The sequence below is a fragment of the Mustela nigripes genome, chromosome 6, assembly GCF_022355385.1.
Source record: "Mustela nigripes isolate SB6536 chromosome 6, MUSNIG.SB6536, whole genome shotgun sequence".
Classification (NCBI taxonomy): domain Eukaryota; kingdom Metazoa; phylum Chordata; class Mammalia; order Carnivora; family Mustelidae; genus Mustela; species Mustela nigripes.
Genome location: NC_081562.1, coordinates 91,330,163 through 91,357,232, shown reverse-complemented (window position 1 = coordinate 91,357,232; position 27,070 = coordinate 91,330,163). Strand labels below are relative to the sequence as shown.

Sequence of the window (27,070 nt, the reverse complement as noted above, 5' to 3'; positions counted from 1 at the left end):
TTTAGATCCCTTTCTTTCTGTACTTCTCTCTCCCTCCCCATTCCCATGCACCGCCTCCACCACTCGAGGGCTTGGGCAGGAGTGGGGTGGGGGGAGGACAGAAGAGCGCAGGCAGGGGCAGGGCCGAAGCCGGGGTGGAGATCCTGGCGTGCAAGGAGGGTTCCCACCCGGAGTTGCCAGCCCGGACCTCCCACTACCACGCCGCGAAGCCTCCACCTGCCGCGCGAGCGAGGGGCGGGGAAGAGGGCGGGGCCGGGGCGGTGTCCCCGGGAGCGGAGGCGGGAGCCCGAGCTGTCGCCCAGGAGGCGGCTGCTGCAGTCATCCTAGCGGGTGCTGGGGCAGCCGGGCAGTGGGGAGGTGGAGCATCGGGGCGGAGGATCGGAGGGAAAGGGGCGGTGAGGAGAAAGATTGCGAGACCCTTGAAACACCTGCGAGACCCGAGACCAAAGACCCGCCGTGGGGGACCTGCGGCTCCCGGCGCGAGCGAGTTTTCTTGCGTTCGTGGGGAGCGCGCCCAGGGTTCGCCCATGGCCGGGACTCCGGGCCGTGATCCTCGGGGCGGCCCCGGGATTTGTTACGTTCTTGGCTCCCTGATGGCCGGACTGCTCGCTCCGGGGGCTGTCGCCTTCAATCTGGACGTGATGGGCGCCCTGCGCAAGGAGGGCGAGCCGGGTAGCCTCTTCGGCTTCTCTGTGGCTCTGCACCGGCAATTGCAGCCCCGACCCCAGAGCTGGTAAGTCACCACACCCGCCCAGAGTCCCCGTGGCCGAGCCACAGATTTCCCCCACGCCTAACTCCATCTCTTAGTCTTCCAACCCCACGACCACGCAGGCTATCCACAGATATCTCATACTTTAACCTTGCCTTATCTCTCGGGGGTCCAGAGACGTACCCTCAGGGACTGAGACCCGGGTCTTGCTTTGTGGTTGAGTTGGAGAGTGAGGTTCTTGTCTTGGCAGGTTTCCCCCAGCTTACATCCTTGCTTCAGTCCCAGGGTCTGTGACTGCCCTCCTTCAGAGGGCTAGAGTCCCTCAGGAAGGGGGACTGGACATCTTATGTCTACTTATGGCAGGAGGAGAGGGAAAGGACAGAGAGGTTGAAGAGACCATGGGAGGATGGCAGGTAGACTCCAGAAATAAATTCCGGTCAGAGCATTGCCATGGGGTGGAAAGAAGACAGTAGGACACTGGAGGCCAGGAGAGCCCTGCCATTTTATTTTGCGGCTCAAGAAAGGTTGGAAGAGGACTTGGGAGGGGAGGGTGTACTAGAGTGTACTAGATGGTTTGATGATAGAGTGGCAGGAAACAGAGACCCCCTAAGTTGCAGCAGCAGCAGCAGCAGCAGCAGCAGCAGCAGCAGCCAGAGAGAGACCCAGGAGGGATGCTGGCCAGGTTGTTCCCCTTCCTCCTCCAGGTCTAGGAATCTCAGCAGTGGGGGAAGGCAGGGAGGAGTGAGGGGCAGAGGACAATTCTAGTTATTTTCTAATCAGTTCAGGACTCATGGGAGATGGATACATAATGTGTGGGGCCTGTGTCATGTTTCTTGTGCTCTTGGCTCTGCTACATGTATGATTTTAGAAAGAGACAAGGGGAAGAAAGCTTCCCACCCTCTCCTGCCAGGGGGCTTTTCTCTCCTAGGCTGGTGCCCAAGCCACACTAAGTGTCCATTAATGGGATCAATGCTGTCCACTGGGACTGTCTTCTCCCCCATACTATTGGCTTGGAGGCAGAGGACAGGAGATCATTTCTCTTCCCTTGCTTGCTTGAGGAGGAGGGGTAGCTCTAATCTTCCTTTTTCCATTATCCCTGTCATCAGGGAGCATGGTCAGTGGTCCCCCGAACTTTGGGAGAGATAGAAAGCAACTGACTTCATCTCTTCCTCAGCCTTCCATCTGCTTCCTACCTCATCTCTGTCTCCCTCCCTCCCTTCTTCCCCCATCTGCCAGAGTTCCAGGACTGGAGGCCTTTTTAGGACATGCTGAACTCTCTGAGCTATTTCTAGGCAAATTCTAGGTTATTTTTAATAGCTTGGTCTCTTGTTATTTCCCCCTCCTCTCTGAGGGTGGCCCCTGGTTCGGTCTCCCAGAGCCAAGCTGGGGGCTTTTCCCGAGGAGCCTGACTGCCTAACCCTGCTTTTGCTCCTGCAAGGGGGTTCTCTGCTGCCTCGTGGCATGTGAGAGACCAGGTTCCTTGCTCGTTGAGTCTCTACCTTTTGAGTTGCCGGTCGCCTTCACCAGCATCCACCGACTGAAAGAAAGGCTTCACCCATTTTGATGACTTTCAGTCTTGCCCCTGGATGAGACCTTGAAGTCTAACCTTTGCTCTGTAGCTTCAGCCTCCTTTATATCTTTCAGTTGTGAAATGGAGTTTTGATAGTATATATGATAGTACTATCAGGTAGAGTTATAGGATTTAAGAGTTCTTAGTATATACAAAACCCTTAGAATAGTGCAAGGCCCAGAGTGAGTGCTGTGAAAGTGTTAGCACCGTGGTTCTCTGCTGAGCTAGAGAATAGCTTCAGTGCCTTACTGCAAACCTGGATCCAAGGCTTGGCTAGATCACCCTGGTTGAGTCAGCCTTCAGGCCAAGCACCGTCCCCAGAGGGCCACCCAGATTGAGAGTCAGGAAGGGCAGGCCTTGGGTCAGAGCCCTGGAGTGTGTGTAGAATCGGGAGCTGAGGTGGTAGTGGGCTACTCCTTTGCTTCCACTTAGCCAGGCCCCCTGGGAATCCTGCTGCCCCCAACTGCCCACATCATGGTGCTTTTGCAGGCAGTGGCTGCAGCTGTGGCTCCTGTCCTGTCCAGAGGCCCGGGTGGCTGGGGATGGTCAGAAAAGTGTGTGGCTGGGGCAGAAATGGAGAGACTAGAGAAGCTGTGTGTGGGAACTCTTGTTCCAGGAAGAGTGGGCTGGTCTGTTCTCTACTGAGAGTGAGGTTAGCCGTATATGCACACCAGCTTCTTCCCTCCATAGGGACCCCTTTCCTCTAGTACCCTCCCTACTCTAGACCTCTACAGGAGATGTGAACCCTGAATGCTGATACTAGCTTCTCCTGGTGCTTAGCTATGTGCTGACCAGCGGAGGCGCTGGGTGAATAAGAGAGCCCCAGTCCTCCAAGAGATGGCCATCTCTGGGTTTGGAGGTAGTGGGGATACTCCGGACTTGTCTGAAGGTTGGCCATACCACCTGGTTTCCTTTTCTGTGTGGGGTACCCTCCCCTCCCCTTCCTCCTGTTCTTTTCCTGGAGTGCCCTGTCACAGTGTTCTGGAGATGGCCCGTCATTAGGTATGGTGGAAAACTCATGGGTTTTGGAATTAGGTAGGTGTGGATTTGAATTCCAGCTTCCTACTTAATGCATCTCAGTGGGTTTTCTCAACCGAAAGACAGAAGAATCCTCACATAGGATTGTCGTGAAGCTTCAGTGAGAGAATGCATGTAAGTTGCCTAGCCTGATGTCTGAGCATTGGGTGGAGGGTGACCAACGTTAGTTCCTCATATCCCTGGCATCTAGCCTAGGGCCTGACCCATAGTAGGTGCTGGATACTATTACTTCCTGGTCTCGCCAGTGCCCGACACGGGGCCTGGCAGATGATAGGTTCTCAATACATAGCTGTTAATGAATGCTGAACGCATGCCCTCTTCCTTGCTGCTCCCCGCCCCCTCCTTTCTCTGGACACTGGCTGTGATGCGGGATGACAGCTGCTAAGAGACCAGAGCTGTGGGAAGGGAGAGTGGCTCTGTGCCCTTCCCTCCCCCTCAGAACTGGCACAGTGCCCCGTAGATGCCTGTCTGCAGTATTGCTGGACACAACTTCAGGCCTTGTCCCCCAGAAAGGGAGATGGAGGAAAAGAGTATGGAACAGAGGCCTCCAGGTCTGCCTGCTTCCACTTTTGAGTCTGTCCTTCTGTGAAGAGAGATCCTTGTAGTCAGCCAGTCACCTCACCTTCCCCCTTCCTTCACTCCTGGCCTGTGGTTCAGCCCCAGGAGACCCAGGCAGCCTTCATTCCCAGCATAGTCCTCCCTTGGGGAAGAAGCCTTGGCTGTGATCATGGAAAATTGTCCTGCCAAGAAAGTTGTAGCTGGGAAAGTGTCTGAGGGGGAGTTAGGAGAGGGGACAGGGTGGGGGCAGGGAGGGTGGAGGAAAGGGGAAAATCATGGATGTGGGGAGAAAATGGGGGTAGGATTGGGGACAGATGAGAAACTTGCCCCTACCTTTATGCCAGCTAGAGTGACAGAGAGAATCCCAGGCTGGCAATGTTGCAGGGGGGATGGGGACTCTGATGGGTCCCTGATGAAGGGTTGGGGGGCAGACCCATATCGACCCCTTTGCTTGGCCTCTGAAACTAGTCCCTGGGTCACCTCGTGGTGCCAGTCAGGGCCCATGTTACTTTTGCTCTCAGCATTCTTGGTATTTCTGGGAGGGCTCCAACTGGACTGGGTTTGGGGAGGAGGGCAGAGCCTGAGGTTGGGGCCAGGAAGTGGGTAGGGAAGGACTGGTCAGGAACAGGTGCTGGGAACAGGCGGTTCTTTCAAACTAGCTGCGCTGGCCAGGCCACTTGGTTTGGCATGCATGTGTGTATCTACAGTGCATGTGGGTCCTCATCCAGATAGTATGTGCATATGTAATGTGATGATTGCGTCTACAAGTGTATTAATTTGCCCTTTGACAGGACTCAGGGAAACCGACTTCCGGCCTTCCTCTTTAGTTCTTAACATTGGCTTGGTTCAGAGGGGTCAGGTCTGGGCTGCACTGGGGAGGCACAGCGCTCTGGCTGCTAATCCCACCCCTGCCCCATTGTACAGGCTATTGGTGGGCGCTCCACAGGCGCTGGCTCTGCCTGGGCAGCAGGCGAATCGCACTGGAGGTCTCTTCGCTTGCCCCCTGAGTCTGGAAGAGACTGACTGCTACAGAGTGGACATTGACCGAGGAGGTGTGGACCCCGTGGGGCTGGGAAGGGAGCATGGCCCGGGGAGGACAGGAGAAGACTTGGCTTCCTCTTCCCTTTCCTCATTCCTGCTGTCATGCCTCTAGCTGATGTGCAGAAGGAGAGCAAGGAGAACCAGTGGTTGGGAGTCAGTGTTCGGAGCCAGGGACCTGGGGGCAAGATTGTGGTGAGTACCGCTCTTTGTGACTGTATGCAGGGGTGGAGGGTGTGTGCATGATGGTGTGTGCGTGTGCACAGGTGTGCTTATAGTACACAGGCTGGCGTGTGGTATGATGGCCTGATTCCCGGACCAAAGGTATAACATAGTGCCTGTCCTTACAAAGTTAAAACCATCTAAGCATCCATCTATACATTTGTCAAACTCTTACTGAGAACCTTTTAAGCATCAGGCATTGTACTAGTTACTGAGAGAGGAAACAAAGATGGAGGAAAAGCCTGGTCTGTGGGTCACAAAGCCAACTGCAGAGTTCTGGAAACTCTCGTTCTCTGTTTTTCTGTGTCTGTTTCTCTCTGTATCATCACTAATACATGCAAATACAATTAATAATCTGAGTCACTGTGGGAGCAGAATACGGTTAATGTTTTTTTAGATTTTTTAAATTTTTATTTATTTGACAGAGTGAGATAGAGAGAGAGAATGTATGGGGGAGGGGCAGAGGGAGACGCAGACTCCCCACTGAGCAGGGACTCTGATGCAGGCTCCATCCCAGGACCCTGGGATCATGACCCCAGCCGAAGGCAGATGCTTAACTGACTGAGCCACCCAGGCGCCCCAGAATATGGTTAATGTTAAGTGAGCAGTACAGTCTCCAGTATGTGACAGTCCAAAGGAGGAGTAGTGAGAAAAGCCTGCGGGGAGGAGCAGGGGTGGGTGGAGGGTAGAGTTCAGCCAGCCTTTCAAGAAGAAGCAATGCTTCAAGAGTGGAGAGGGGAGGAAGTTCTTTGCAGGCAAAGTGGTGGCACTGACAAAGGTCCAGAGCCAGGAACAGCTTGGCATATTGGGGATAGGCCCATAGGGCATGATTACGGAGGCACAAGTGCCCTGTGCTGGCTTGGTGCCTGGGGGTCCAGGCAGAATGTGGAACAAGGTGTCTTCCTACAGCGCAAGGCAGTGAATGCAGATGGGATAAGTATGTGTATATTGCCTAATGCTGGGCAGGGTGGGGGGTGGTCCCCAAGTGATGTGTATGTGTCCATGCGCTTGCCAAACGTCTCATGTTGGCTGTGTGGCTCTGGCTGGTCACCAGCCCACATGGGGCAGGGTGTAGAGGGGGTATGACCCTGAGTCGCCTCCTCCCACAGACCTGCGCGCACCGATATGAGGCTCGGCAGCGGGTGGACCAGATCCTGGAGACCCGGGATGTGATTGGTCGATGCTTTGTGCTAAGCCAAGACCTGGCCATCCGCGATGAGCTGGATGGTGGGGAATGGAAGTTCTGTGAGGGGCGCCCCCAGGGCCACGAGCAGTTTGGGTTCTGCCAGCAGGGCACAGCTGCTGCCTTCTCCCCCGACAGCCACTACCTCCTCTTTGGGGCCCCGGGAACCTATAACTGGAAGGGTGAGTCACTCCTCAGGGAGGGGACAAGGGAACCAAAATGTCCTCTGACCTCAGAGGCAGGATTGGGGGGCAGCACGTGGCCAAGCATGCCCACACGTTTCCTGCCATGGCGCCCTGGGGCACCGCCACGTCTGCCAGCCCCCTCACGCCAGCACACACACACACACACACACACACACACACACACACGGGGGTGTCTCCTCTCCTTCCAATGGCCGAGTGTTCCCCACCAAGCCAGCATGAGCCCCCACACGCACGGCTGGGCCTGCTTGCTCCAACACCTCAGCCTCACCACGCCACTCCCATTCCCGTCTCCGCACGCCACTGCTGGCTGAGCTGACACTCGGTGAGTGGGGTGGCAAGTCTGTGGGACCAGAAGCTTGGGCTGGGCCAGGGGCAGCGAGGGGGCTGCAGAGGAGAGGAGGGGCTTCCCTGTGTGCCTGTGGAGCCAGCGTCTGGCCTGAGAGGGGCTCTCCGCTCCCCCGCCCCGGGCACTAACAGGTCTGTCCTTGCAGGCACTGCCAGGGTGGAGCTCTGTGCACAGGGCTCAGTGGACCTGGCGCACCTGGACGACGGGCCCTACGAGGCGGGGGGTGAGAAGGAGCAGGACCCCCGCCTCATCCCGGTCCCTGCCAACAGCTACTTTGGTAGGGACCCCTCCCTGGCCCAGAGCTGCTCTAACCCTCTGCTCCTCTTTCTTGTCCTCCCTCTCCACGCTCCCATCCTTCTGTCTCTGTCTCTGTCTCTCACCCTTTCTCTCTCTGTCTTTCTGTCTCTGATTCTCATCTCCCTGGTCTCTTTGTCTCTCTCATATTCTTTCTCTCCCTCTTCCTCTTCTACTGGCTTCTTCTTGCCATTATGTCTGGCTCTGTCTCCCCATTCTGTGGCCCTTCCTCCTTCCCTGGTGTGTCCCCCCACCTGCCCCCCGCAGGGTTGCTCTTTGTGACCAACATTGATAGCTCAGACCCTGACCAGCTGGTGTATAAAACTTTGGACCCTGCTGACCGGCTCCCAGGACCAGCCGGAGACTTGGCCCTGAATAGCTACTTAGGTTTGTAAGCTCCCACCACGTCCCCCCGGGCCCTGTGGGCTTGGCCTGGTCTCCCTTCCTCTCCTGTCCTGCCTTCACCAACACACACCCAGGGAAAGACACAGTGGGCCCAAATTTCAAAGAAGCGCTAGGCCCAGTGACCAGGCCTGAGCAGATGCCCCAAGGGGGGATGGCCTAGGGGGCTGTGAACGGGGGTCTCCATGGAGAAAGAACCAGGTGGGCTGAGATGGTACTGGAAAAGGAAGGTAGAGCTCTAGTGGGACTTTCTCTGAGAGATGGATGGTGGGCACATGCCAGAGAAAGGTCTATCCTTGCTGGTAAGTCTCTTTCATTGTCTCATCTGCAACCCTTTGCAAAGGGGAGGAAACCAGGCCTGGGAGATGTTGGGGTGAATCAAGTTCTTTCCCACTCCCCCTTCTCTCCCGTTTATCCATGTGAAGAATTCCTCTCCCTGTGAGCATGGTGGGAGGAGGGGGCAAAGAAGGTGCATCCGATGGGGCTGGGGCCTCCTGGGTGTGCAGAGAAGAGAGCAGCTCCGTGGGGGATCTTAAGCGTGGTGCCCTGCTCTGCTCTTGCCCAGCCGGCTTGCCTTCCTCTTTGTTCCCCAGTCCCCGAGGCTGACCTCACTGCACTTCTTGTGCCAAACTCCAGTTTCTGGATGTGGGAGGACAGTCAGGCCCCTGGAGGGGGAGGCAGAGCAGTCCAGCTGTGTTGGTGATAACTTGGAGGGCACCCGTACCTTTTGGCTCCAGACCTGTGAGGAGGGGGTGGAGTGAGGGGAGCCCAGACACACCTTGGCTCCTGAGTCTTTCGGGAGGGCTCACTGCTAAGTCACCCCACTCAGGTTTCTCCATTGACTCGGGGAAGGGTCTGATGCGTGCAGAGGAGCTGAGCTTTGTAGCAGGGGCCCCCCGTGCCAACCACAAGGGTGCTGTGATCATTCTGCGCAAAGACAGTGCCAGCCGCCTGGTGCCCGAAGTTATGCTGTCTGGGGAACGCCTGACCTCTGGCTTCGGCTACTCGCTGGCTGTGGCTGATCTCAACAATGATGGGTGAGAGTGGCCACAGGGGAGTGGAGCCTGGGAGAGGCTGGGCCTCTGGCATCTTTCTGATGGGGAGGGAGCCACACTGACTGTCTCTGTCTCTCCATCTCTCCCTAGCTGGGCAGACTTGGTAGTGGGCGCCCCCTACTTCTTTGAACGCCAAGAGGAGCTGGGGGGTGCCGTGTATGTGTACCTGAACCAGGGGGGTCACTGGGCTGGGGTCTCCCCTCTCCGGCTCTGTGGCTCTCCTGATTCCATGTTCGGGATCAGCCTGGCTGTCTTGGGGGACATCAACCAAGATGGCTTTGCAGGTGTGACTGGGAACTGGAAAGCCTTGGGGGAGGGAGGGGTAGAGGCAGGGATGGGGAAGGGCCTCAGAGGTCCAGGGAGAGGCCTTCTGAGGGCTCCAGGACAGAAGCAACCTGGGCTGGCGTCATCTTGAGCTTTACCAGCTGTGTGACTTGGGTCAAGTGAACTTTCTGAGCTGGTAATGTCTGCAGAGAATAGCTAAGAGGCTTAAAAATGATGTGTGCAAGGTGCCCAGGACTTAGTAGCCTCTCAGTAAAATAACAAATATATTATATAGAACTGAGTGACTGAGGGAAAGTTAGGGTCTGGATGACCAGCCCCCACCCCCTGCCCCAAGTCTGACTACCTTTTTCCCATACCCACAGATATCGCCGTGGGGGCTCCCTTTGATGGGGATGGGAAAGTCTTTATCTACCATGGGAGCAGCCTGGGGGTTGTTGTCAAACCTTCCCAGGTGAGGGGGTTCGTTGGGATGAGGTGTGGGGGAGAGTGGGTGTGGGGGGACTTAGGGGGAGCACAACAGCAGAGGGCAGGGGGTGGAGCTGGGGGTGCCGCTGTGGGGGAGCTGATGGTCTGGTCCCACAGGTGCTGGAGGGTGAGGCTGTGGGTGTCAAGAGCTTCGGCTACTCCCTTTCGGGGGGCCTGGATGTGGATGGGAACCATTACCCAGACCTACTGGTCGGCTCCCTGGCTGACATGGCTGTGCTCTTTAGGTGAGGTCCTTGTCTCCTCTGCCTCAGCCTCTCCCTCCCTGAGGCCCGCGCCTCTCTTTCCCAGCCTCAGAGTCTCATGTTCCTTGTGCTCAATTCCCTGTTCCCCAGGGCCAGACCTGTCCTTCATGTGTCCCACGAGGTCTTCATTGCTCCCCGAGCCATCGACCTCGAGCAGCCTAACTGTGCTGCTGGCCACTCTGTCTGGTGAGGTGGGGCCCGAGGGAGGCAGGGAGCTTTCAGGGCCCACTTCCCCTACTCTCCCTTTCCCTGCCCAGTGTGGGGCTGTGGCTGGGGCGGCAGGGAGGCGCTGGTCAGTCAGTCTGGCTCAGGAGTTCCCCTTGCCCCCACAGTGTGGACTTGAGGGTCTGTTTCAGCTACATTGCCAGCCCCAGAAGCTACAGCCCTATTGTGGGTGAGTGAGGTCCCACTGCTACTTCCCACCCCGTTGGGTTTCAGGGTGGGTCACTCTGAGGTGGAGAGAAGGGAGTCTCAGAGATGGGGTCAGATGAGAGCAGTTCCCCAGCTCACTGGTTCCTCTCTCCTCTCCACTCGCCACAGCCCTGGATTATGTGTTAGATGGGGACACAGACCGGAGGCTCCGGGGCCAGGTCCCCCGTGTGACCTTCCTGAGCCGTGGCCCAGACGACCCCAAGCACCAGGCCTCAGGCACTGTGTGGCTGAAGCATCAGCATGACCGAGTCTGTGGAGACACCATGTTCCAGCTACAGGTGGGCCCTGACCCCTTGGCCTCTGTGAGTCATTGTCATTGCCTGATTTCTTCTCTTTGATTTCTTTTAGCTTCCTCCCTAACATGTTCACACTTCATTCTTTGATCTCAACTTTTGGGAATCTTCCCTTCTGGGCTGACCTCCTCCTCACCTGCTGCCTTCTGTGTCTTCTGCCTTCTGTGTTGAGAGTATAAGTTCTGTCCTACCTGGAGATGGAGACAGCAGTTTCCTTTGTCACACCTGGTCCTCAAAGCCCTGGATCCTGGTCTCCTCCCTTTTCCACCCCAGTTGCTCTCCCTCCCCCTCACTCTGGTCTCTACCTCTCTCCCTCAGCTCCTGACAGCTCTTGACAGCTTTCAGAATCTGTCCTAGGTCTGGCCAGCGCCTGATGATTGTTCTAGTATGCATGTCCATCTTTCCTCTTCTCAGGAGAATGTCAAAGACAAGCTTCGGGCCATTGTGGTGACGCTGTCCTACAGTCTGCAGACCCCACGACTTCGGCGACAGGCTCCTGGGCAGGGGCTCCCCCCAGTGGCCCCCATCCTCAATGCTCACCAGCCCAGCACCCAGCGGGCAGAGGTGAGCATGGGTTCTGGTTTAGCTCAGGAGAAGGAGCTGGAAGGACTAATGATCATCATCCCTCACAGTGACAAGCATTCATAGCTTCCAGAACTCTTTCACATGCTACCCTAGCAGTTCCTCACATCTCTAGGTGCTGTGACAAGTAGACCACAACATGGTATATAGCTCAAGTGATCACATGTTCCTCGTTCGAGGGGACACTGATCCTCCATTCCATGCATTCATTTAGGGGCCCGGGCTGAGAGGGATCTGCCATCTTCAGACATGGCCTCCAAGGTCCTTAGGTCACCTCCATCCCTGTCAATTGGAAGGGGGAGCGTGAAGCTCTTCTGATCAGTCTGGAAGTGAGGCCCTTCACTTCTCTTCACATTAAATCCAGAATCAGTCGCATGCAGTGTTGGCTAGGGAGATGTGGTCTTGTCGTGGCCTCTACCTCAGCATCATCCCTTGCTCGCTTCACTGAGGGCCACATAGCCCATGGTGGTTCAGTGATCAGCTCAGTGTCACACGGCTAGTAAGCAGCAGGTCTGAGAGTCAGAGCCCTGTGGCTTCATCTTGTGATACGCCACCCCACTGTGTCCCATGGCGACACATTCACCTCCTGCCTCACCCCTAGGAATGAGCCTCTCCTCACGTCTCTCCCTAGATCCACTTCTTGAAGCAAGGTTGTGGTGAAGACAAGATCTGCCAGAGCAACCTGCAGCTGGTCCATGCCCGCTTCTGTGCCCGCGTCAGTGACACGGAATTCCAGCCTCTGCCCATGTGAGGGGAAGTGAAGGGTAGCGGGGGCGGGGGTGGGAAGGCAAGAGATCAAGGAAGAGAAGGAAGCCCCCTCAGGAGGGACAGGCCGAGGGAGGGCGGAGGCTGATAATTCAGAAGATGAGGGTCAACAGTGGGGCCACAGAGTCTCTCTTGGCAAGGAATACACCTTCCCAGGATGCATAATGATAATGGTAACTCCTACCATTAGCTCCTCTGTGGATGAGAACAGGGGCCTAGAGAAGTTAAGTTCCTTGCCCCAGGAGAGTAGGTAGAAGAACTTGGACCGGAACAGCGGTCTCCTGGCTCCCTGTCTGGTTCTCTCAAGTGTGGGAAGGCCTGAGGCTTGGACAGGTGGGGAGGGCGCTGCGGTTGAGCCAGTGGGAGGAGAGACCAGGGAGCGGAGGTGGGAGGGGAAGAGGCAGGAGAGAGAGAGGCAGGGGAAGGCGTTTAGATTTAGAGCATGAGTGGGATCTGACCTCCAGGGATGCAGATGGGACAACAGCCCTGTTTGCCCTGAGCGGGCAGCCGGTCATTGGCCTGGAGCTGACGGTCACCAACCTGCCCTCGGATCCAGCCCAGCCCCAGGCTGATGGGGATGATGCTCATGAAGCCCAGCTCCTGGTCACCCTCCCTGACTCTCTGCACTACTCGGGAGTCCGAGCCCTGGACCCTGCGGTGAGGGCCTGTGGCAGGGTGTGGTGGGGTTCCTTGGGGGCTCCGGTAACCCAGACTGACCTCTCCCTCTCTCCCCACTGCAGGAGAAGCCGCTCTGCCTGTCCAATGAGAATGCCTCCCATGTCGAGTGTGAGCTGGGGAACCCCATGAAGAGAGGTGCCCAGGTTGGTGTGTCAACCTTATCCCTGTCCGAGTGCCTCTCTAAGTGCTGAGCCCTTCTGCACCCCCTTGCCTTCTCGGACTCTAATCACTCTCCACTCTTGGCCTAGGTCACCTTTTACCTGATTCTTAGCACCTCAGGGATCACTATCGAGACCACAGAGCTGGAAGTGGAGCTGCTGTTGGCCACGTGAGCCTGGGGGCACCTGGTGGTGGTGAGGGGAAGGGCAGCTGGGTTGGTGCCCACCTGGATGGGGCTCTGTTGTCTTCATCTGAGCCCTCGGGGTAGCACCTTTGCCCCGTTGCCCAATGTGTGCTCCTGCGCACTTACCAGGATCAGCGAACAGGAGCTTCATCCCATCTCTGTCCGAGCGCTCGTCTTCATTGAGCTGCCGCTGTCCATCACTGGGTAAGCTCTGTCCAAAGGGGCACATTGGCCCAAGGGGTGGGCACTACTACTCCCAAGCTCTGGCCTGGGCTCTGCCTCCTGGCCCTCCAAACAGCCAGGCCCCAGGCCTCCTCAGTGCCCCCGTTCTGACCCTTCCCCACCAGGGTGGCCATTCCCCAGCAGCTCTTCTTCTCTGGTGTGGTGCGGGGTGAGAGTGCCATGAAGTCCGAGCGGGATATAGGCAGCAAGATCAAGTATGAGGTCACGGTGAGTGTTCTGGTGAGGCCCCTGGTCAGGCCCCTTCCTTCTTGGTGCAGAGAGAGGCTGAGGCATGTTGCAAGGCTGTAGTTCTCCTACTATGTGGCGGCATGATAGTCCAGCGAGTTCAAGGCCTCCCCTTGCTCCTGGACCTTGATTGTGGTGTTGGTGTTGGGGTCTCGTCATGGTCATCTCTGTGTGGACATCTCAGTTGCTGGTCTGGGTAGGCCATGAGGGTCCTGGGAAGCTTTAATGTCAGAGGCTTTGGCTGAGGGATGGGGCCGAGGGGGAGGAGGACTGATGTCTCTTCTTAGAACTCTGCTCTTGCTTGGCTGAGGCCTCCCCACCCTCTCAGGGACATCTCCAGGCCTTCCTAGTTTTGGGGTAGGAGAGAATGATGATTGGTGGGGTCTAGGATCCCAAGTCTTTGTTGAAATTCTGCTTCTGGGGGGCCGTCCCCTCAGCTCTTACCCCTCTTTCTCTGCAGATCTGTGGCCCACTTAGAAACAGAGTGCCCTCCCTTCACACTCCCTTCTGCCCACAGGTCTCCAACCAAGGCCAGTCGCTGAACACGCTGGGCTCTGCCTTCCTCAACATCATGTGGCCCCATGAGATAGCCAACGGGAAGTGGCTGCTGTACCCCATGCGGGTGGAGCTGGAGGGCGGGCAGGGGCCCGGGCAGAAGGGGCTCTGCTCCCCGAGGCCCAACATCCTCCACCTGGTGAGGCTTAGGCAGGGTGGTCAGGACCACTGAAGCAGGGTGGAGGGGGGTTAGACCTCAGGAAGGATGTTGTGGGGGCTGTGGGAGGCCTGGGGGAAGGCAGTGGGGAGGAGATGCTGTCTCGGGATTGCTGCGTTCAGAGTGACGCTCACTGCTCACACTCCCCGCATCCAGAATGTGGACAGCAGGGACAGGAGGAGGCGGGAACTGGAGCAGCCTGAGCAGGAGGAGCCTCCCGAGCCGCCGGAGCCCAGCACATCCTGGTGGCCGGTGTCCTCCTCTGAGAAGAAGAAAAACATCACCCTGGTGAGGGCAGGGCAAGCATGGGACAGTCTGAACGAGAGGCGGAGGTGTTGGTGATGAGGATGCGGGGGGAGAGGGAGTCTTAGGGCACTGGGTGTCCAGGAGGCTGGCCCATTGACAGGCGTGATGGTCACACACCTGGAGCGAGTTGACAAGACAGTTTATATCACAACCGTGAAGCAGCTGCTGCAGCATGGATTCCCCTGTGACCACTGAGTATTCACTCCAGAGGGAGGGTCTTGGCCAGCAGCCAGTTGGCCACACAATTAGTTCCTTGTTTGGCACAGTTTTGTTCTTCAAGTGGATGTGTTGAGCCAATGAGCATGCACTCTGTGCTCATCCCTTGTAGGATGGCGCTGGCCGTTAGTGTGGAGCAGACAGATTGTGGGTATTTGGCCTGGTTGCAAGGAGGTGGAAACCCAGGTGTGGAAGGGGGGGCAATAGAAGGAGCCGAAGAGACTGTTGGTGGGGGGATATGAACAGCTGGGCCAGGTCTGGCATCGTCTGTCTGGAAGGGAGCTCCACTGTCATACCCTGTCTCTCGTGGGGGCCCTCAGCTCCCCTGCTCCTGGAGAGCATGGTGGGAGGCAACACGAAGGCACATGGGGGTCGCGTAAACTTGCGTCATGGTCGGTTCCCTGTTACGGATATTGTCCTGTCTTCTCCACGTGGCTGATTTCCCCCTGAAAGGCCTCCCTTTCTAAGGAGAGCTTGGAAATGGATTCTTTTACTTAAAATTACTTTTCAACAAACTGACCAAGGATTCTTGAACTGCTCAAAGATGGCAAAATGAAAGATGATTCAAAGATCTCAAATGCTCTCAAAGCCCTTCTCCTGTACAGGAAATGTGGTGCATATAACATAATTTTTAGAAAAGATTTTATTTATTTATTTGACAGAGAGAGACACAGTGAGAGAGGGAACACAAGCAGGGGGAGTGGGAGAGGGAGAAGCAGGCTCCCCTCAGGGCAGGGAGTCTGAATCTGACTTGGTAGGGCTCAACCCAAGACCCTGGGATCATGACCTGAGCCAAAGGAAGATGCTTAATGACTGAGCCACCCAGGCGCCCCTGTCACAATTTTTAGGCAGACTGGATCATCAGGTGGGATTGGGCCAAATGGATGTAGGTCAGATCTGGAAGGAGACGGGCTTATGTCCCTGGTCCCCAAGCAGCTCCTGGGACAACCTCCACCTCCTTCAGTGGGTTTGGGCTTACCATAGGAACGCACAGACCTGGATTCGAATACCTGTTCTACTGCTTACCAACTTGCCAGCTGTGCAAACTGAGCCAGGTCACCTGGCCTCTTTTATTTTTTCTTTTAAAGAATTTATTTTTGGGGTGCCTGGGTGGCTCATTGGGTTAAGCATCTACCTTCAGCTCAGGTCGTTATCTGCTCAGCAGGGAGCCTGCTTCCTCCCCTCTCTCTGCCTCTCCGCCTGCTTACTATCTCTCTCTGTCAAATAAATAAAATCTTAAAAAAAAGAGAATTTATTTATTTATTTATTTATTTTTTTAAAGATTTTATTTATTTATTTGACAGAGAGAAATCACAAGTAGATGGAGAGGCAGGCAGAGAGAGAGAGAGAGAGAGAGGGAAGCAGGCTCCCCGCTGAGCAGAGAGCCCGATGCGGGACTCGATCCCAGGACCCTGAGATCATGACCTGAGCCAAAGGCAACGGCTTAACCCACTGAGCCACCCAGGCGCCCCAAAAGAATTTATTTTTAAGGGGCACCTGGGTGGCTCAATTGGTTAAGAGTTTGCCTTTGGCTCAGGTCATGATCCCAGGGTCCTGGGACTGAGCCCCGCATCGGGCTCCCTGCTCAGCAGGTAGCCTCCTTCTCCCTCTCCCTTTACTGCTCCCCCTCCTTGTGCTCTCTTGCACTGTCAAATAAATTATTTAAAAAATCTAAAAAAAAAAAAAAAGAAAAAAGAAAAAAGAATTTATTTTCAAGTAATCTCCACACCCAATGTGGGGCTCGAAGTCACAACCCCAAGATCAAGAGTCTCATGTTCCACTCACTGAACCAGCCAGGTTTCCCTCCCTCCTCTTTTTTTTTTTTTTTTAAAGATTATTTATTTATTTGACAGAGAGAGAGAGAGATCACAAGTAGGCAAAGAGGCAGGCAGAGGGGGAGGGGAAGCAGGCTCCCTGCTGAGCAGAGATCCTGATGTGATGTGGGATTTGGGGCTCGATCCGAGGACCTGAGATCATGATCTGAGCTGAGGACAGAGTCTTAACCCACTGAGCCACCCAGGCGCTCCCCCTCCTTTTTTTTTTTTTTTTTTTCTTAAGTGATTTCTTGGGCCAACATGGGGCTTGAACTCATGACCCCGAAGTGGACGGACCCAGTCAGGTGCCCTGCACTTGGCCTCTTTGAACTATAATTTCCTCATTTGGAAAATGGAGGTGATGATAATATGCACCTTCCAGGACAGCTTTGTTAAGTCCCTTGCGGATAGCAGGTGCTCAGTAAATGGGACCATTGTTCTGTAACACAAGCATTAACTGGGGAAGCTACTCTGTTGCTGCTGTCAAATAAGAGACCTCCTCCCTGCTCCCCATGTATTCCAAGGCCAGACAGACCAGATTTGGGATAGACTGCTCTTTTGGACCATGGGGTTAGTCTGGGAAGACTTCCTGGAGGAGGTGAGTTTGAGGTTGAGTGAGGAGAATGGGAGAGATAAGAGTAAGGAACAAGGGCAGTAGGGGGTCCAAGGTGTGGGAGCTCATGGACGGACGGCGTGAAGTCTCTGGGCAGATTCTGTGTCCATGTGAGCACCTATAGCAGGGTGCTGGGCCCTGGGGAGGCTCAGTGGGCTGGGACCAAGTGGCTCAGAGCCCTGCCTGTCCTGGTCCCTAGGACTGTGCCCGGGGCACTGCCAGCTGTGTGGTGTTCAGCTGCCCTCTCTACAGCTTTGACCGCGCCGCTGTGCTGCATGTCTGGGGCCGCCTCTGGAATAGCACCTTTCTGGAGGTAAGAGCACCGTGGAGGTGGGGCGGGCATCTTCTTCCCCAGACTCATTGCTCTTTCTGCCTTCACCTTGTCTGAATGCAGCACCCTCTTAACCGAAGACAGGCAGAAATGCCCTCTATGTTGGGCACGATTCCACTTACAGTTTTGGGAGCTGGGGTGGGGGGCCCTGGAGCATTGAGGAGAAGTCGGTCCTCCTCTGCTCCCGTAGGAGTACTCAGCTGTGAAGTCCCTGGAAGTCATCGTCCGAGCCAACATTACCGTGAAGTCTTCTATCAAGAACTTGCTGCTCAGAGATGCCTCCACAGTGGTGAGCTGCGGGCCTGGGCATGTTGGTGTGGGGAAGCTCTTCTTTCCCTCTGCTCCAGTCCCTGTTCCCTTAACCCTTCATTCCCCAGATTCCCGTGATGGTTTACCTGGACCCTGTGGCCGTGGTGGCAGAAGGAGTCCCCTGGTGGGTCATCCTCCTGGCCATCCTGGCCGGGCTGCTGGTGCTGGCGCTGTTGGTGCTGCTCATGTGGAAGGTGAGGCTTGGGGGTGGGGATGCTGGGCTCCCTTGGCTGGCTGCAGGCCTTTCATGCTACGCTTCTGTGTCCCACCTGCTCTCTCATTTCTTTGGCCCACCTGCGCCAAACACTTGTATGTCCCAGGGACTCTGTTGGGCTCTGGATGATTCAGAGAGAAGTCAGATGCAGATCTGATCCTCTGGGAGTTGATAGTCTAGTGGGGGTGGCGAGCTTTGTAGGAAGGACCAGGCGGAAGGCTCTCAGGCAGGAGAGAGCAGTGGGAGTTCAGACGTGAGAAAGCTGGAGAGCATGGGGCTTAGCAGAAGGTGGGGTCATAGGATCTGGAGGTGGGAGGTGAGGTGGGTGGGACAGTGGGAGACAGAGCCATGGAGGCCAGGGAGTTGGGTCTGATTTAACCAGAGCATGGCAGGGAAGGCTGGGAAGGAAACTGTGACAAAGAAGACACAACAGCGCAGAGAACCTTCTCCAGGGACTGCCTCCAAGACTGAACTCAGACCCTCCATGTACCAGGCTCTACATGGAACCGTCTTCATACACACAGAGTGTAGACAGAATCCTGTTTGTGCCAGGGCTCCCACCCAAAAGCACACACATGCACATGTCAGTACGGGAATCACTTTCATCATCCATTGTCATACCCCGAACTGCATGCCACATCTGGGCTGTGGGGCACCATGCATGTCTTTGGGGCCCTCTGGAGAACTGCCCCCAGTCCTCCCTGGACCAGTTGCAGAGCACCAGTACTGTTTGGCCAATGTGAGTCATCAGCGGACTGGGCCCCTGGATGAGCTTTCCAAGTGCAGGGAACCTGGCCAGCCTTAGAGGAGGTTCATACTTTCATGAAACTGGCTCCAGAATCCCCGTTCCCTGCTTTCTTGGAAGGGGGACAGAGTAGATAAGGGCCCCACCTCTCCTGAGTCTTCCCATCCTCCACCTCTTCTGTTCCCCTCCGCCCTTGACATCCCAGTGTGGCTTCTTCCATCGGAGCAGCCAGAGCTCATCTTTTCCCACCAATTATCACCGGGCCCATCTGGCTGTGCAGCCCTCGGCTGTGGAAGCTGGGGGCCCGGGGACTGTGGGGTAATTGTGTGTGTGTGCATGTGTGTGTGCGTGTGAGTGTGTATGTATGCGTGTGGTAGAGCTCCCAGCATTCAGGGAACCAGGGTGAAGAAGTGAGATTGCATGAGGGTGGTGTGAGCTCTAGGAACGGGGGTGGGAGGTCATTATAAGGGTGAGTATCCACAACCGGAAGCATGCACAGTGGGGTGGCTGGGCTCATGCAGTGTGAGCATGTGGGAGTGCAGGAAGGTGCTGTGCATGGCTTTTCTGTGGGCATGAGACAAATGTGCAAGGACATGCTGTGCAGTCTGAGCAAGTAGGAGCCTCAGGTGGCTCCGAGTGTGAGTGTGCAAGGGGCATATTTACACCTTGGTATGGAAGGGCCAGCATCTTCATGAGGTAGGGAGGGGTGAGGCCACCCTATTCATGGACCAGAGGGCCCTGCCCCAGGGGAAATGCCATTTGAGTACATGGGATGAGTGTCTGGGGCTTGGGAGGGCTCATTCCCAGTAGGCAGGGGTCTAGAAAGCCATATTTTGGTCTCAGATCTTGTTTATGTTCTGGGGCATGCTGTTGGGTCTCTTCAAAGGCTTGAATGGGGTCAGTGGTCCTGATGCTCCATCTTCAACCCCCTCTTCCAGTACCCAAGGCAGAGGTCCTTGGTCCTGCATCTTTGGCCCTTCCTGGTCTTTCTCTGGCCATGAGTGAGGACCTGGGGCCCGGCATGAATTGTGGCACCTGTGGGGGCCATGCACTGCACGGGACACTGTCTGCCCCAGCTCCTTCCTGCTGCAGCGGTGGAGGCAAGGTGCTGGGCTGTGCTGGGCATCTGCCCCGGGGGCCTCAGCTCCTCACATCTGGCCTGGGGTCCTTACAGATGGGATTCTTCAAGCGGGCGCGGTACCCCGAGGCCACTGTGCCCCAATACCACGCGGTGAAGATCCCACGGGAAGACCGGCAGCAGTTCAAGGAGGAGAAGACAGGCACCATCCTGAGGAACAACTGGGGCAGCCCCCGGCGGGAGGGCCCTGATGCGCACCCCATCCTGGCTGCTGATGGGCACCCTGAGCCGGGCTCCGATGGGCATCCCGTTTCAGGCACCGCCTAACACCCTGTGTCCCAGCCTGGCCCACGGGTCCCCTCCACCCTTTCCCCAGATATGGCTCCTTGGGGTGAAGAGGGTAGAGTGGGTTGTTGGCGTCCCATCAGGATGGGATAGAATCTGCTTCCTCAGGGGCATAGGCATCTCCACCCACCCCCAACAGAACTTCCCCTTAGAACACTGTGAGATGAGGGTGGTAAGTCAGGAATGGGGTTGTGGGGTAGAAGGAGAAGGACAGTGATGTCCTGATGAAAACGTGGGAGAAGGACCCTGATCCCTCCCTCTCCCATTCATTCTGTTTAACAGGACCCCAAGGACCTGTCCCCCAGAAAGTGCCTTAAGTCCAGAGGGTTGGGGAGAAGGTTGTGTTGCTGACTCAGGGGCTCTTCCCTCCCTAGTTTCGCCTCTCCTCTGACCTTAGTTTGCTGCATCAAACTAGTGGATTTTGTCTATTTATTAAAAAGTATTTGAGGACAAAACTTCTGGCTTCTTTGCTGAGTGTTGCTCTCCCGCCTCCAGGGTCTCCAGGAGAGGACTGCTTCTTTGCACCCCCACAGCTCAGGACAAAGGTGGCAGTGGGAGGGAGGGCCGGGGGGGGGGGGCCCAGCAGGAGCACGTGACTTTTGTGACCAGTTCCTGGAGGCACATAGCTGTGGTCTCAAAGAGGAAGGAGACCCTTACTATGGGAACAAGGGAGAGGGACAGGGAACCACCTTAGCAGTGGGTGGGCAAAAATTGGGAGACCCCGTCTATGAATTTGTCAAGGATATAACAGGATATTGCTTTCTTCCCTGTGGTCAGGTTAGGAATAGAGCTTTTATACTTTGGAAGGAAGGATTGAAATTAGACGCCAGGCAGAGATGGGGGAAGGAAGGAGAGGAGCTGGTGGGGGGAATGGCTTCTCTGACTAGATCCCTCTTAGGAGAAGACAGGTTAGCCGGTGGGTGGGATTGCTCTGGCTGAAGGCAGGACTCCGGGAAGGGTTATTTCACAGCCTTTCCCATGATGTGGGGCCCAACAGGCAACCACTTGAAGGGAGGGGGCTGGTGTTCCATTTGGAGTTGAGAGAACTGGGCACTCTTGAGGTCCTTCCAAGTCTCTCTGGTGAGGCAGCAGCCATCCCCAATGTGTTTCCAGGTGGGCTGTAAAACTTGCTGCCACAGAAAGGCCCAGCTTCCACGTGGCTCAGCCACATGCTCCCAGAAAAAAAACACTCCTCCCTGGGAGAGAAGAGAAAGTTAGCGTCACTTCTTTGCTCCATTCCACAACCTTCCTCCCACCTCATCTCCACCCCGCTGTTGGTGAAATGGGGGTTGCTGGTTCCCAGGTCTATGAAGCACGTTATTCTGCTTCTGACTTTCTCTGTAGGCCCTGGCTCCTCCCCTCTCACTCAAAAGCGCATGTGAAGAGCTGCCCAGTGGGGGTGACGGCTGAGCCACCTTTAAAGGATGACCGAGGGACAGCCTAGCAGAGGGCAGATGGATGAGGAGCTGGAGAGAGAGGAGCAGAGACCTCACTGTAGACTGAGACGCTGTCTTCTGAGACTCAGACGCATACATCCAATCTTATCCTTTGGCCAACATCCTAGGGAAAACTTGCACCTGACTCATGACTAATACTGGGGTTCCTTCCGCCCTTCTCTCCTTGCTGAACCCTCTCTAGGTGATCTCATGCACCCCTGTGCTCTGAATTTACAGCTTGTGACTTCCACATCTTTCTCTGACTTCCAACTGCCTCTATGGCTTTCCTGCCTGCCTGTTTCAGTGGCACCTCAGACCTAACAAATCCCAAATGGTTTCTCTCATGTCAGCAATTGAGACTTCCCTCTACCCTCTTTCCCTCCACCAGTCACTCATGCCAGAAACCTGGAAACCGTCCTCAAATCCTTTCTTTACTCAGCCCCAAATCATATGGATTCTATGGACTCTAATTATTTTTCCCACTTCCCCACATCCTGCTTAATCCCTCAGATCTCAATGTAAACATCACTCTGTTAGGTGTCTCTGCCCCCGGGCCCCCCCGCAGCTGCTGCATTAGGTGGCTCTCCTGTGGGCTTCCACAGCACTCTACTCTATCCCTTGGAGGCCCCGTCATGTTCACTGTTGACCAGCAAGTGGCGGTGGATTGGTGTCTAACGTGCCAGCACACCAGAGTCCCGACCCCAGAGCGGCCCTGCGGCTGTCGTCTGCCCCATGCCCATTCCCTTTCCACGCTGCTCACCGGCCTCAGCACTCTGTGGACTTCCTGCAGGACCCTCCTCGGACTCTGCACGGAGCACAGCACCAGGGTGCTGACCACCACATCCATGCAGCCGTCCGCCAGTCCTTTCATGTCCTCTCCGGAAGCCACCACAAACTGTTCATACTGGAGGTGCCTGTTCTCCGCCATGCTCTTGGTCAGGAACTTCTCGAAGTGGGGGTTTGGGTCCAGGCAGGTGATCCTGCAGCCCGCTGGGTAGAACTGGAAGTTGGCCCCCGTGCCGCAGCCCAGCTCCAGCAAGGACACCTTTCCGGAGGCTCCCGCAAGCCCCTTTATCTGGATGAAGAGCTGCTGTTTCTTACTCTCCATCTTACGGTTGCACTTGGCCGTCAGTGCGGCCATCAGGTAGGGGAAGCACATTTTGCAGACGGGCTGCCAGCAGCCCAGCAGAGCCAGCAGGTGCAGGGGCAGTGTCAGGAGCAGCACCAGCAGCTGCAGGAGGCGGACAAGGGCGTCCATGACTCGCCAGCTCGGAGCCACGTTCTGCTGGGACACTGGCCTTTTCTCTGTCTCCAGTGCCGCACACGGGAGCCTCTCCCCCTCCTGGGTTGGGACTTTGTTCCCTGTTTCCTACTTGTCAGCTTTCTCTTTGCCAGGGTATAGTGGGTGCATGGAATCCCTCCAGAGGGCACAGGTCCTACGGCCCTATAGTTTTTTGTGGAGTGAAGGGACAGGTGGCATTAGTGTCCTGAGTTCTGGGGCACTGTGTGTTGAGGGTGGGGGTGTGCTGATTATTTCAGAGAGGAGTGGAAAGGGCAGAAGGGGATAGGTCTCAGATTGCAGCTTTGTGGGGGCCAACCCGGGACGGGCCTGACTCATCAGCCTGTGCTGGCCTCATTCTGTCCCCAGAATCTGGTTATGTAAGCTGGGAAGTCTGGTTGGGTTCCCCTGGCACACCCCCAGCGTTCTGTAAACTGTAACATGCCTTTGCCCCAGATAGAAGCCAAGCACAGAGGATTCCGGGTAAGGCCAGACTGGTCAGGAGAAGGAGGGAGACTGCAGGGCAAAATAAAGGCATTTTCTCAGCTGACTGGTGTTTACTATCACATTCAAGACTGCACTACCCCAGCAATAGAAGAAAAGAAGGGAGAAAAAGACAGCACGGGGAAGAAGAATCAGCAAGCCCGGATCCCATTATAACTTGCCGTGTCTCTTTGGGCAAGACTTTTTACTTTCTGAGCTCCAGCTTCTCAACTGTAAAATGGGGAGATGATGACAGATTGGATGCGCCTTCTGTAGTTTCTAAGGGCTCCTCCTGCTCCTGCATTCATGTGATCTAAGGGGAGTGGGGGAGGAAAGGCGGCAGGTGACCCCAGCTCTCCTCACAGCCCAGGATTGTACTCCCAAGACTTTGGTCCCAGGCTGCCACTGAGGCAGCCCAGTCTCAGAGCCCAGACTTTGGGGTCACAGGCATCTTAGCAGAAAGTCCCCAAATGATTAAGCTGTGGCTTCTCTTTTGGCAGAAGCGTGGAGGAAGCTCCCCACAGACAGTTCCACAGGATAGCCACCAATTGCCTAGTGGCCAAAGGGAATTTTGTATAGAGAAAAGAAAATCAACAGCTTGGCATTATACAAGAGGGAAATGACAGTAGTCTAAAAGCTCATGAGTGGCATTTCCCAGGGCCACTGATGGCCTCTGGGGGAGGACTGAGTTTAGACAAAGTCTCTGGTGGAGAGGGCTGCTCTGTCGAAGCCCATTGCAGCAGCCCTCCAGTCAAGCCCACCAGGGGATCTGCCCCCGGCCTATGGGGGCCTTAGAGAGGAGGTGTGGGGATAACTATGAGCTATTTCAAGAAAGTGTCTTTTCCCACACAGAGTTGCCCGAGCCGGGGGCAGCCCCCGTGCTGCTGCTCAGGAGAGCGGTTTTGTGACCTCCCACAGTCAGACGCAGCCTTCTCTGGGCTTGGCTTCTAATGTGACTGTAAGGGAGGCAGCAGTTCTTCATAGCAGGAGTACGAGCTCAGGAAGGAAGTGGCAATGATCCAAGCCTGGTCAGAACACGGTGTGGGCGCCCAACGGCCTTCTGCAGTAGTGAAGAGGGTCAGGGGAAGCCATGCCAACTGGGGGCTACCTCTTTTGGGAATGGGTGAGGCGCTCAGTTTAGTGGAGAATGGGGTGAGCTCGAGGGGTGGTGGGAGGTGAAATCAGAGAGTAGTCGCTCCTGACAGGTTTCTTTTTGCTTGTAAAAGAATCGTTAAACTCTTTCTTGGAAAAGCTCATACATTCACATTGCACAGAATTTAAGAGGTACAAAGGGATTACAGAGAAAATTCTCTCCTCCACTTTAGTCTCTCAGTGACTCAGATCCCCTCTCCTGAGGCACTAAACGTCACAAAGCCAAGTTCTTGGAATCTTTCTGGAGATGGAGATGATCTGCAAAATAGCACATGACACACCTACTGCACATTTAGATGTGTACACATGTGTGTGTACACATGTTCCTTTTTCTTTACACAAATGGTAGCAAATTGTCCACACTCTTGAATACCTTGCTTTATTGGGTTTAGCTGATACTGCCCAAGGATCTTCCAAAGTAGCTGTTTTTTATTTTATTTTTTAATTTATTTGACAGGGAGATAGAGAGCACAAGTAGGCAGAGTGTCAGGCAGAGGGAGAGGGAGAAGCAGGATCCCTAGGAAGCCTTATGTGGAGCTTGATCCCTGGACTCTCTCTGGCCATCACAAAACTGACTGAGCCACCTAGGAGCCCCCAAAGTGGCTATTTCAATTTACACTTTCACTAGTAACATTTTGTGTTATGCATCTTTTATCTATCTATCTATCTATCTATCTATCATCTATTATCTATCATTTAGCTATCTGTCTGCCTACCTATCATCTCTACTCATTCACTCATTTATATTACTACTGACTTACAGATTTCTTATTTTATTCAATGGGTTGTAGTCTTGATACCCTCTTTAGGTATAGTTTTATTGATGTATAATTATGAACAAGAGAACATACATAGTTACAGTGTATGCTTGATGGATTTTGGCATATGAATACATCTGTGAAACCGTTACCACATTCAACACAGTGAACATGTCTACCAACTATGAACGTTTCCTCACATCTCTTTGCAATCCATCCTTCCCTCTTTCATCCCCATCTTCAGGCAACCGCTGGTCTGCTCTGTCATTATAGGTTAATTTACATTCTCTAGAATTTTTTATAAATGGAATCCTATAGTATGTACTCTTATTGTCTGGATCCTTCCTTCCTTCCTTATTATTATTATTTTTTAAAGATTTTATTTATTTATTTGACAGACAGAGATCACAAGGAGGCAGAGAGGCAGGCAGAAAGAGGAAGGAAAGCAGGCTCCCTGCCAAGCAGAGAACCCGATGTGGGGCTTGATCCCAGGACCCTGGGATCATGACCTGAGCCGAAGGCAAAGGCTTTAACCCACTGAACCACCCAGGCAAAAAAAAGCCGCTCCTTTTTTTTTTTTTTTAAAGATTTTATTTATTTATTTGAGAGAGAGAGAGCAAGCGAGAGAGTGCACACACAAGCATGGGAGCCTCTGCCTAGAGGGTGAAGATGGAGGCTCCATCCCATTAAACAATGACTGCCTGTTACCCCCGCCCCCAGTCCTTGGAAACCACCATTATACTTTGTCTTTATGATTCTGACTGCTCTAAGTACCCCCTGTAAACGGAATCATACTGACCTATTTTGCTTAGTCAAATGTCCTCAAGGTTACCCGTGTTGTAGCATATTGAATAATTTCTTCCTTTTTAAGGCTGAATAATATTTTGTTATATGCATATACCACATCTTACTTATCCATTCATCTATCAGTGGACATGGGTTGCTTTCATGATTTAGTTACTGTGGATAATACTCCTACAGACATGGGTATACAGGGGTACCTGGGTGGCACAGTGGTTAAGTGTTGGACTCTTGGTTTTGGCTCAGGCCCTAGTCTCAGGGTTGTAGGATCAAACCCACCTCGGAGTCTGCTTCAGATTCTCTCTGCTCCTCCTGCTCATGCTCTCACTCATTTTCTCTAAAATAAATAAATAAATCTTAACCATACCCCCCCACCACATAGGTCTGCAAATATCTTTTTGAGACCCTGCTTTCAGTTCTTTTGGGTATATTCCTGGAAGTGGAATTACTGGATTATATCATAATTCTAGGTTTGATTTTTTTAAAAAAGATTTTATTTACTTATTTGACAGAAAGAGATCACAAGTAGGCAGAGACGCAGGCAGAGAGAGAGGAAGGGAAGTAGGCTCCCCGCTGAGCAGAGAGCCCGATGCGGGACTCGATCCCAGGACCCTGAGATCATGACCTGAGCCGAAGGTAGCGGCTTAACCCACTGAGCCACCCAGGCGCCCTAGGATTGATTTTTTGAGGAACCACCATACTGTTTTCCACGGCACCCATTAAGAATGACATGGGGTTGGGGCACCTGGTGGCTCAGCCAGTTAAGTGTCTGCCTTCGGCTCAGGTCATGATCCCGGAGTCTAGGGATAGAGTCCTGCATCGGGCTCCCTGATCAGCAGGTTATCTGCTTCTCCCTCTGCCCACTTGTGTTCTCTGTTTTGCAAATAAATAAAGAAAATCTTAATCCTTGTGTTCAAAAAGTAGTTACATTTAAGATAATTTTACTTCTTCCTTTGCAATTCTGATGACTTTTATTTTTTTTTCTTGCATTGCTTAGGCTAGAATTTCCAGTACTGTGTTAATACAAGTGGTGAAAGCAGGCATTCTTTCTTATCTATCTCAGAGGAAAATTTTATTTTATCACCATGGAGTGTGATGTTTGCTCTGGGTATTTATTAGGGTTATGTGAAATATATTTTAGGGAGAACTGACATACTTTTTTGTCTGAAAGTATATTTCCCCAGTTGCTCATATCTTCTTTTGTCCTGTCAGTAGTATTTCAAAGATCTCTTCATGTAGGTACCTAACATTCATTTCTTACTTTCTCTCTTTCCCTCTCTCTC

At 54.3% G+C, this 27,070-nt stretch overlaps 2 protein-coding genes across 4 annotated transcripts; one reads left to right on the top strand and one right to left on the bottom strand.

Moving 5' to 3' along the window:
- The first annotated feature begins 290 nt into the window (after positions 1–290).
- ITGA7 (integrin subunit alpha 7) lies at positions 291–20,333 on the top strand. Of its 3 annotated transcripts, XM_059403344.1 has the most exons (26): positions 291–733; positions 4,800–4,927; positions 5,029–5,108; positions 6,245–6,500; positions 7,016–7,147; positions 7,432–7,551; positions 8,396–8,603; positions 8,712–8,905; positions 9,269–9,357; positions 9,489–9,616; positions 9,725–9,820; positions 9,967–10,028; positions 10,175–10,344; positions 10,774–10,923; positions 11,573–11,688; positions 12,171–12,363; positions 12,447–12,527; positions 12,633–12,712; positions 12,857–12,931; positions 13,075–13,177; positions 13,713–13,889; positions 14,064–14,195; positions 17,056–17,169; positions 17,378–17,476; positions 17,565–17,690; positions 19,630–20,333. In XM_059403344.1, exons 1-26 carry the CDS (start codon positions 528–530, stop codon positions 19,858–19,860), a joined length of 3,546 nt encoding a protein of 1,181 aa, XP_059259327.1. In that variant the 5' UTR covers positions 291–527; the 3' UTR covers positions 19,861–20,333. The 3 variants fall into 3 exon arrangements, with proteins under 3 accessions (XP_059259327.1, XP_059259324.1, XP_059259325.1); XM_059403341.1 differs by lacking the exon at positions 7,432–7,551 and having other exon boundaries at positions 292–733; XM_059403342.1 differs by lacking the exon at positions 7,016–7,147 and having other exon boundaries at positions 293–733.
- Positions 20,291–22,656, bottom strand: TMT1B (thiol methyltransferase 1B). The gene is made up of 2 exons (XM_059403345.1): positions 22,075–22,656; positions 20,291–21,074 (listed from the first exon to the last, which is right to left on the bottom strand). Exons 1-2 carry the CDS (start codon positions 22,570–22,572, stop codon positions 20,838–20,840), a joined length of 735 nt encoding a protein of 244 aa, XP_059259328.1. The 5' UTR covers positions 22,573–22,656; the 3' UTR covers positions 20,291–20,837.
- Between the last annotated feature and the right edge of the window lie 4,414 nt (positions 22,657–27,070).